Raw genomic sequence first — 10,564 nt, forward strand, 5'->3', positions numbered from 1 at the left:
TAATCGGGGTTACGTTACGTACTACTAGAGTCTGGTCAATTTTGTCAATAACCATGAATAACTGTAAAATAGCCTGTTTTTTCTCACAGTAATAGGCTCTGTGCACAGCAGCAGAAAAATAAACAACCTTTTAAAATTCAAATTAATTAAAGTAAAGACTACCTGATTGTTTTTATGTGTGTAATACTTCAGTTTGTGGTGCTGTTTAAATTTTAATATTTATTATGCCTCAAAAGTAGCATTACCATTCGCATTGAGATAGAAACCTTTTTCCAAACACAGTGTCCTCTGCTGAAGTATCCATTTTTGTGGACATTTTAACATAATAACACCCAGCGCTTCCTGTTCTCTACTTTATCTTTAAATATTTGTTAATTTTAGCATGACTCTGCACAAACCCCATAGATGCACAAATTGGACAAGAAGTAGTGGCAGTGTTGTGCTGTTGTGCATAGCCTATTTAAACACTGAAATTTCATATTGTAACATGCCTACTCTGTGCAGTACCAGACTGGTCAGGTCGCTAGGAAACTTGAATGTAGTGACTGGCGACCCCATGTGCTATGAGCCGTGTGGCAGCCATAGAGACACAGCCAGTGCTCCGCTCAACTTAAACATGGCTCAGATCCACCTGCAGGCAAGAACCCGGCGCTACGTCTAAAGAGCATATCTCCTCCTTCTCAACGTGGCTGCTCTCTTATTGGTTTAAAGGCGTGCTGCTTAACATTTCTAGTGAAGAGTCTGCCACCTGTTGGTCGCCATGGAAATGTTATTGCTTTGTCTAAAATCTTCCACAGTATAGATTAAGTAGATGATGACACTAGCCTGCTTCACAATTCAGATCTGTAAAGAGTTGCCCCTATTCACAGAAGGAATTAATGTGTTTTTGTAATGAATTCTGTAATGATTAAATGCTAACTGGATATGTTTAATGTCATACCGTGGAACATTCCAGGCTAAGCAATAACATCTCCACATCTCCATGGAGACGAGCAGGTGTCGGACCCTCCACTAGAGAAGTTGCGCAGAGCACCTTTAACTGCTAAATTGGTGTTTGTGATTAATACTTGTGGCATTCTTACACATTTTCTTCGCAATTTTACAAACTCGGCTTCAGAAACTTTCAAACTTTCAAAAACTCTGCAACTTGCTTCACTTTTTCTGTGGACAGTGAATGTAACGTGAATTAAACAAACTGAGTTGCACCACAGATCAGTTCTAGTAACAGTATCAAAATTGTGGTACCTGATTTTCAAAAAGGAAAAAAGGAAAGGAGTAAAAAGTATTTAAAGGGCCCATATTACGCTATTTTCTGATCTATGTTATAATGTTGTTTCCTCCATCAAAAGCATACACAGAGTTGGGTTTGAACTAAAGTTATATTTGAAAGTGGCCAGAAATTAAACAGTATTTTATTTGCTGTAAGAGAAAGGCCATATTGGTGCAACACAGTCAAAAGTTTCCGCTATTCCTACGCTGGTACGTTGTGTCCCATTTGTGCATGTTATTTTCCTCAACTTTCTCTCTGTGATTTTCAAGTGGACTATGGCTGGCTATAGCTCCTTTAAATGGCCATACAACCTTTTCTATTCTGCCATGTCTGTATGTTGTTGCATGTTACATCCTACTCAGTGTGTCCTTGTTCTTTCTCAAACCTAGACGCACTGTCTCCAAAGGACGTAAAGCCCGCACTTCTTTGCAATCAATGAGGTTTTCTAGGCTTTGGTAATTACTTTTCTCTATTATGCTTAAAGGCCTATATTATGCTATTTTCTGGTCGATGTCATAATGTTGTTTCGTCATCAAAAACATACTTGGAGTTGTGTTTTGTTTTATTCACACGTTTAACACACAAATCCTGGCTGAGTTCTTCTCTCAAGCAGAAAACACTCATGCCATGTGGTAATACAGGAAGTGCTCCATACTCCTTTACTAAAATCATTTGGATACCTTTAGCCCATCTCTACTGAGCAAAAAATAAAAGGTAGCTGTTAACTTGAAAATTACCACTACATGACATCACATGGTGCAACAGAGCATTTTGAGACAGCTTTGGAGATGTAGACAGATAGCCAGGCTGGTGCTATCTAGTGCCTTTCGCTCAATTTCTTCTCTCTCCAGCGACTAGGTCAGGAAACAGAATATCTTCATCATCATCTTTATTCTGGACTCATGGTCCATTTAAAAAACAGACAAGGACAGTGACAATACAAAACAATAAACATTCATGTTTTTAAAAGACAGCCATACCAGTGTCTCCACATGTTGGACTGATGTGTTATTGCACTGAATCTCAAATTTGTGAGTGACATTATTATTTCATTGTCTGATTTGTTCGGTCTGCAGATAAAACTGTACATTAAAATTCTTAGTGCAGCTTGCAAAGTGTTCACTCGAGCAGTAACAAACATTTCAATCGCACTCGTCCATCGTGGCCTCCTCAAAAACACCCGTAAAGCGTCATTGTAGGCCACCTGTAGTCTTTGCAAACTGGCTTTTTTATAAATACACTAGATGGTTCGCAAAAACCCTGGAAGTGTGAGTCTGGACACCAGCCAATCAGCGAAGAGCCATACATTCTGTGTTGGCAACGTTTCCCAATATCGAGGATTAAAAGTCGGAATAAAGAGAATGTTTGGTGAATTTTATCAAGGAAAAAGACGTTATTGCCCTTCTTCCTACGGGATTTAGTAAAAGCTTAATATGCCAGTTAGCCCCGTTAGCAGCGCATTACATACATCACGACCAAATAGCAGTGATTGGTTAAATAAAAAAAGTACCCGCCTACTGTCGAGCGAACGAATCCTAATGATGTGAGGTCAGACGGTTTCCACGAAGTGAAACCGGCTGATGAATCAAGCTAGTAAACAGACTAATAATGCAGGATCACTCAAACGTGTGAATGAATCTAAACTTAACTTCAGGTAATGTTTTTAAAGATTATAACTTGGCTTAAAGCTCATAACAGTCAGTTGTGCATAATATAGGACCTTTAAAAACACAAGTCTGGATATATGCACATTAACAGTAACTTCACCATAATATTTTTTTCTGTTTTTCAGTCACTCCATACCCAAGGCTAGAGCACCTCTTCTTCGATGAGTCTGCCTTCTTCACTATATCAACTTTAACTGTCAATATATTACTGGTTATTTTAACAGGATGACATATGGTATTAGGTTTCATACTCAAATCTTTCAGTGTTTAGACAACGGCATGCAGTAGCAGTTGTATTACTCCTATCTTAGAAACCTGGATCTGTATGTTTCTCCATTATGAAAAATGCGCTGTTAATTACTATGAAATACGACGAAAGGAAAGCCACTAGGCACACATTATGAGATGGTTTTTATATATTTTTAATTTGAATGTTTAGTGCCTATAATCAAATAGTTTAGCTACCATGTTTAAATTTGTATATTAAAACAATTGTATAATGTTAGTACTTTGTAAATATTTTGTACCATGTTAGAATCATGTTAATTAGAAATGGTCCTAAAGGGGCCGCATGTAATCATGGTCATAACCTACTATACACTTGTTAAAAGCACATCTTTTTAATAAAAAACAAAATGATCTTTTTTTGGTTTTATGTCTTTGCTCTGTCAAGAATTATTTTGCTCAGTTTAGTTGACTCATAAAAAAATAATAAGTACTAGACAAACTAAATCTACCTAGTGACACATTTTGATTTGTGGCTTTAGTAGTGTTATATAACTTGGCAATGGTCTACAGGCATTATTGCTTCACCTGGAGTGTTCCACGATATGGCAGTAAAGATCAACTGGAAATACTTTACTTTTAAATCTGACAACCATTTAGCTGTCTGTTGATGTCTGTGGATGTTCGAAGCATTAGTCATTTCTGTTTTAGCTGAAGCTAGTCCCTCCTGGTTCATTTGTTTTCCAGTTGCCATGGTGATGCTCACAGCGTACTGATACAGAACAGTGATTAACCATTTTTGGAACTACCTCTGCGGTTATGCAAAAATAGTGCACGACAGTTACAGTATGCTTCCCTTCACAGATCATGTTGTTTAATGCACTTATACCACAGCTACAAATGTCTCACCCATGAATCTGAAAAGCTTATTCATCGTCTATAAATGTTATTTCAGTGTTTTTAATAAAGCTAGTTTCTGCTTTCTACTCAGCAGTTGAGCATTTGTTTACCAGTTGCTATGGTGGTCACAGCGACGGCAGTCTGAGATTTTTTTTTTTCCTGCAGTTTCACTTGTGCATTATGCAGAATTAACACACAGCAGTTAGACAGAAATGTTCACTCACTGTTGTATAACTAATGTGATTCCTTAAATACCTTGAAAAACAAGTAATCTCCCCTTGAGTGGGGTTGCAAGGTCTGACCTGCAACTTGGCCTTGGCTCTTCTGTCTAGGTAATGCCGTACTGTGGAATATTTCAGGCAAAGCAACAGCACAGAGACAAACAGGTGGTGAACCATTCACCTTAATTTGAATGCATTTCCTGTTTTGACATGTAAATTTAATTCAGTGACAAATTAGAAACGTTAATGTGTCACAAAGAAAAAAGCCACATCACTCCATAAACTTGCAAATGGTTTATTCTCCAGCAGTCAGATGTTCAGTGCCTTCAGTGCAAGAACAGAACTCAAGTATAAAACCCCAAACCTTAAGAACTGCACATATGAAAACAGTGTTATGCATTAAGTGTTTGGTGAAACTAGTTTTTCCTGCAGGAGCTTCAAGGACAGCCTGTTTACTGTCCTGCCGATAGTGCTGGAAAGTCTTCAGGGTCGTAAGGGTTTGGTGCCAAATGGTCGCCCTAAAAGTAAATAGAGGTTAAGGTAATGTTATAATGCCAGTTACCTTCATACATTTTCTCACCATTTCTAGTACAGGCTTCATTCGCTCCATCTGAGCAGTTGCAGCTCCTCTCACTCCTCCTCTTGGCCCGCCTCTTCCTCGACCTCCACGGCCCGGTCTTCCGAGACTTCCAAAGTTTATATCCAGGAGAGAGGTGATGTCATTCACGGAGCGGCGAAGGAACGTGCCCTCTTCATCCAGATCCAGAGCCTTCTTCAGATTCTAAATTAATAGAAAATATTTTATACTGTAGATTTACCTGTACTTTACAATTGATACTTTGCAGTGACACCACGCTGGGGGTGTTGTACATGCTGCTCTATTGGCGGAATGTTCAGCAGTTACCACGGTGGCTGATGCACACATTAAAACTTTGTGTTTGGCAATACAAAATGGTTTATTTAAACAGTACCTTTTCAGGAGCCTGTGATCAATGCGAGCGTTCATGGTCCTGTTCAGGTGTTTGATTCTCAATAAAAAAGGTGAGTGATAAACTTTTTATAATGTGTGACTAATTTTATGTGTTAAATCAGCTCTTTTTGGTCAAATTGTGTTAAAATAAAGGTCAGATTAAGTCTAACTTGAGTAACAGAGGTCCTAACAGCAGTGCTTTCACTTAGCTTCACACCCCCCAGGAAATGCCGATGGCATCAGCTGCAGAGTATCAATAACCAGTATCAGTCCGCTTACATCCAGGTGCTTGGACTCATGAATGACTTTAGCTTTAGAGGGAATTTTGTTCTCAGCTTTGCGAATGTTGAACTCCACTTTGGGTCGATTACTCTCCTGCAAAGCTTTCCATTCATCCAGTGACATCTCCATGGCAACATGGACAACCATCTCTCCTTCCTCCTCTTGCAGTGGCCTGTCAGAAAAAAACTAAACATTTTAATAAACTCATCCAACTCATTCTAAACCAGTAGATTCATTACTTACAGATTTTCCTCTTCTGCAGACAACTGGGTTTCTTCAGATTTTAATGGAGCAACTTCAGTCACCTCCATCAACTCACTTTGACATATGAAAGGGTTAGACTATACATTTAACTAGAACACAATTAAACATATTTAAGATTTTACAAAAAATTCTGCCTGTTTCCATTTTTAAATTTTACTTCCTGGTTGAACACATGTATAAGTAATTCTACAACTGTTACTTAGTAGCCATAATGTTAACAAGGGCCAAAGCTTCCTAAAAACTGCACAAGAGTTATGATTAGACTAATAAAAAACAAACACTTATTTTGTAAAATGAAAGTTTAAAAATCCCTTCTTTGTGCGTAAATTGACGGTGCATTTCAGACAAAAGTCAGCATAAGTAGAGGTAATCCATTTTAGAACTCCTCTCCACTTCCTGTATTTTTAAGATTATAGGTTTCCATTTCACCAACCTTGTGGCTTCATCAACAGAGCCCCAGTTCCAGGCCCCCTTGCCTCCCCTTTTCTCCTCAGGTGAGATGCCACTAAGAGAGATGTAGTGTTATGGAGGTAGGACTGAACTATTTGGGGAAAATATCCCAACTGCAATTTCTGACAAGCATTGTAATTTGATCAGAATACAAATTCACATTTTAAACTTTTACTGAAAAAATACTGAAACTGACAAACTAATACAAGAAATGGGCAATGTTCATGGTGCACCAACAAGTCAACAAAGTGGCAGCTTTCAGATTAAATTGGATTATGAGTCTTACGTTCCATTGTGCCGGTCAAATTCCCTCTTGCCCCTCAGGTTGAAGGTCTCAGAGTTCCTCATGAAACCGCCTCCACCTCTCCCTCCACCTCCTCTCCTCCCTCCTCTGTAGCCTCCTCTGGCTCGGACATCTGCCTCTTCATAGGAAGGCCTGAAAGTACCAAAACAAACATGAGTTTCCAAACCATTCAAATTTCTGACATGTTTTACAAAGGCAGCCCTACCTCGGAACAGAGAACTCCTGCGGGGCGTCATCTGCGTAGTTCCTTCGGTCTCCGTAAGCAGCCCGTTTCATGCCCTTTTGGCCTTCTTCCTTCTCAGCTCTCTCCGTCACAGGACCAGCACGGCTCTGCAGCTTTCGAGCTACAAACAAATATCATTTAACAATAATTATAGAGGCATTTGTTCAGTAGACAGGGAACATTACATCTTTGATATTTAACAATTACAGTCTACATAAACCATCAAAACAAAACCAGTTACAGTCTACATAAACCATGACCAAACCACCACGTTGGCCACCACGCACCATGCAAATTTTCTAATGGAGAGTATGTTACCTGCTCACCATGGGGGTGTAATAACTGACCCATTCATCTCCTTCAAGACTAGCAAGTAGAGGTGGAAGGTAACAAAGTACAAGTAGTAAAGTATAGATACCATAAAAGTACATTTTACAGTGGATACTTTTAAAAAAATCTCACTACATTTGAAAGCAGGTACCTGGACTTTCTACTCCATTACATTTTTTAACTGCACTAAAAAGTAAAAAGTACTTTTCATATGTTTTGGGGATTGTTTTTAATCATGTTTGTAGTAACATCCTCACTAAAGTTTTTGAATTCAAGCTTCATAGAAATTGATTTGTATTGCAACTGTTGAAATCTGAATCACTTTTAGTCAATATCACTACATTTTAACAAAGTAACAACACTTGTGTGAAATACTTCCCACTCTTAAAATACATTATTTAAATGGGTACTTAAGTAGATTTACTTTGGTAAATGTTTACCTCTGTATCTGTACTTCTACTTAGCACAATTGAGAACTTCATCCACAACAGCAAGTGACCAAACCTCATTGCAAAAATGAATGTTTGGAAATATAACAAAGTGCCACATGTTCCAACCATCTCCATGGAGAAGCAGGTGGCACAGCGGTACTAACCAACAGAAAAGGGCAACTTTAGCAAAAACATGAAGAGCAAAACAGGAAGAGCAAAAACACGCAAAGCAAAAACACTAAGGGCAAAACATGAAGAGCAAGAGCAACTTTAGCAGAAACATGAATGTCAGTTAGCAACATTTAGTTTAGGCCTACAAGTTGCATCAGAAGAACACAAAACAAAACACTTGATATCATCTTCCTCACTTCCAGCAGCCTAATTGAATGAGGTTAAACGTTACTTACCCAGTGTTGGGAGTAACAGATTACATGTACCAGAGTTAACGTAATCAGAGTACAAATTATGAGTAACTGTATTCAGTTACAGTTACTGTTTCAGTGAGTGGTAATTGGATTACAGTTACTTTGTTGAAATAAATGGATTACACAGAGGTATTTTCCTGTTTTCCCGTTTTCCCATTTTGGGCTATATCCCGCTATTTTTTTTCTTCTTTTTTTTTTGGTAATTCCACTCATTGCCGGAAACTAAACCAGGTCTAAACTAGATCTAAACCAGGTCTAACCCAGGTCTAAACCAGGACAAAAGCCAGGACCAAAACCAGGTCTAAACTAGATCTAAACTAGATCTAAACCAGATCTAAACCAGGTCTAAACCAGGACTAAGACGGGACTAAGACGGGACTAAGACGGGACTAAAACCGGGACTAAAACCGGGACTAAAACCAGGACTAAGACTAGGACTAAGACCAGGACTAAGACCAGGACTAAGACCAGGACTAAGACCAGGTTTAAACTAGATTTAAACTAGATCTAAACCAGGACTAAACCAGGACTAAAACCAGATTTAACAGGACTAAAACAGGACGAAAATCATGCTGCGTGGACGTGTCTCCTCCTCTTCTATCAATAACGTTTTTAATACGGTTAAGTAAAGTCTGGGCTTTTTATTGTCTTTTATCAGACAAAACATCTTATGTTATCTTATCCTAGTCTTTGCTTCTCTACAGCAAATCAAGTAATCCAAAGTATTCAGATTACATTTCTCACTTTAAGTAATTTAATGGATTACGTTACAAACTACTTTTTGATGTGTGTAATCTGTAATCTGTAGGGGAATACATTTTAAAAGTAACCTTCCCAACACTGTACTTACCTTGGACCGACTCTGGAGCCTCCACTCCCACGGGGACACGCCGGTCCCTCTGCGACTCTTTCTGACCAGGCTTTTTCTGTCTGTTCTTCACGTCCTCCGGCTTCTTTTTCTTCTTCTTTTTGTCCTTTTCAGTTTCAGCCTCGTTTAAGATGTCAAATGGATCCGCATCATCGTCCAGAAGTTCACCAAACCTGTTGGCCACCACGCACCCAAACTCGTCTGGGAGCATCTTCGCCTGGTGTGTGAGGGACGAAGCTAATGTTCAGAAGCTTGTTCCCTCTTGTATAATAACAAAAACTAAATGAACGGCAAAGGAAAAGAAAACAACTGATTAGTTAGCTAACAGAAAAGACGTGCGGGCCAAGTTCGCGTTTCTCACGAACAATCAACAACCGGACCCACGTGACTGCGCGCGCTTAAGTGTCCTCAGGTGTGGAGCACGTGCGCACGCCCCCTACGCACGCCCCGCGCACGCCCCCTGTGCCTACCGGGCCTCACCTTTCCAATCAGGGGCCAAAGCGCACACTGTTTGGTCCAAATTAAATAAAATCAGAGGTGAATATAATAAATAATGATATAAAACAGTAAGGCTTTGTAATTAGGCTCACACAGGAAATAACTTTGGCAATGCACGCATTTTGTTGCCATGGTTACCACTTTAGTTGAGCCCAATATGGTTGAGGCACTTTGGTGCAGCAAATATTTTACAGGAGGCTGGGGCAGGGTGACCAGACATCGCTATTTACCCTGGACAGTCCCAGTTTTGACCCCAGGGTTCCCACGGTTATGGAAATCCTGGAAAAGTCATGGAAATTGAAAAAGTCATTTCCCAAGCCTAGAAAAGTCATGGAATTTTAGTATCTCTTTCACACAACTGCAGCTTTCTTTTTTCTGTTTAAAAGAAACTAAATAATAAATAATAAATGTACTGACAGTATTTTGAATGTTAAAAACTATAATACCAAACCATAGGGTGAGTGGAAAGGGTCAACATTTCATATTTAGCCCCAAAAGTATGGTCAATGCTACACATGTAGGGTACCATAAAGTCACTTTAGGTCATGAAAAAGGTTTTTAAAAGTTTTGAAATTCTGTCAGTGAAAAAGAGTGGGGACCCTGTGAGCTCTGTGTCCCCTGTGTCAGCAGATTTATACAAAACTAGTGATTTGTCCCAGTTTTATACAAGACATGTCCCAGGTGTCCCAATTTTTGACAAATGTGATCCCTGCCAATAGTGAAGAGAGGCATAGATTGTCATTTGTTTAAGTAAAATACAGGAAAGCTGCTTAAAAATCACCAAAACACAAAGAAAATGTGACTATACTGACTCACGTTAGTCACGAATAAATCATGTACGGGCCAAGTCCGTAACAATTTTCCTTAATTTATTATGCACTCGTTTCACAATTTTATTATAACCAGCAACTCCAAACCAGGAATGTCCTAGTTTTTGTTTTGAAAATCTGATCACCCTACGCAAAGACAAAGGCAAAGGCAAAGACAACAGTGCCATCTCTAGATTATGTTAAATTATGCATAAAAAATAACAGAAAGTGCTTTATACTACCATAAATTGACAATAGGACAGTGTTCCCCAGCCCATTTTCCCCAACAGCGACCCCTATTTCTTTTCACAGGGATGGCTTTGATTACACCAATATCCTGCCTAGTGTCTTACAAGTAAAAACAAAATAGTTTATGGTTAATAAAAATGGCACCAATAATTAAATATAAAAGCAATTCCTTCATTAT

General features: G+C 38.9%; 1 protein-coding gene and 1 long non-coding RNA gene across 3 annotated transcripts; one reads left to right on the top strand and one right to left on the bottom strand.

The window, feature by feature from the left end:
* The first annotated feature begins 1,657 nt into the window (after positions 1-1,657).
* LOC129411377 (uncharacterized) lies at positions 1,658-3,577 on the top strand. The gene is made up of 2 exons (XR_008633286.1): positions 1,658-1,725; positions 3,063-3,577. It is a non-coding gene; the product is annotated as an uncharacterized LOC129411377 (long non-coding RNA).
* A 985-nt stretch (positions 3,578-4,562) lies between these two features.
* On the bottom strand, positions 4,563-9,211 carry LOC110172112 (intracellular hyaluronan-binding protein 4). Of its 2 annotated transcripts, XM_055161772.1 has the most exons (8): positions 8,813-9,211; positions 6,759-6,897; positions 6,536-6,685; positions 6,233-6,304; positions 5,779-5,853; positions 5,533-5,707; positions 4,864-5,064; positions 4,563-4,801 (listed from the first exon to the last, which is right to left on the bottom strand). In XM_055161772.1, exons 1-8 carry the CDS (start codon positions 9,039-9,041, stop codon positions 4,736-4,738), a joined length of 1,107 nt encoding a protein of 368 aa, XP_055017747.1. In that variant the 5' UTR covers positions 9,042-9,211; the 3' UTR covers positions 4,563-4,735. The 2 variants fall into 2 exon arrangements, with proteins under 2 accessions (XP_055017747.1, XP_055017748.1); XM_055161773.1 differs by lacking the exon at positions 6,233-6,304.
* Between the last annotated feature and the right edge of the window lie 1,353 nt (positions 9,212-10,564).

Source organism: Boleophthalmus pectinirostris, unplaced genomic scaffold, assembly GCF_026225935.1.
Source record: "Boleophthalmus pectinirostris isolate CB_2022bp ecotype Guang Dong unplaced genomic scaffold, ASM2622593v1 HiC_scaffold_4, whole genome shotgun sequence".
Lineage (NCBI taxonomy): Eukaryota > Metazoa > Chordata > Actinopteri > Gobiiformes > Gobiidae > Boleophthalmus > Boleophthalmus pectinirostris.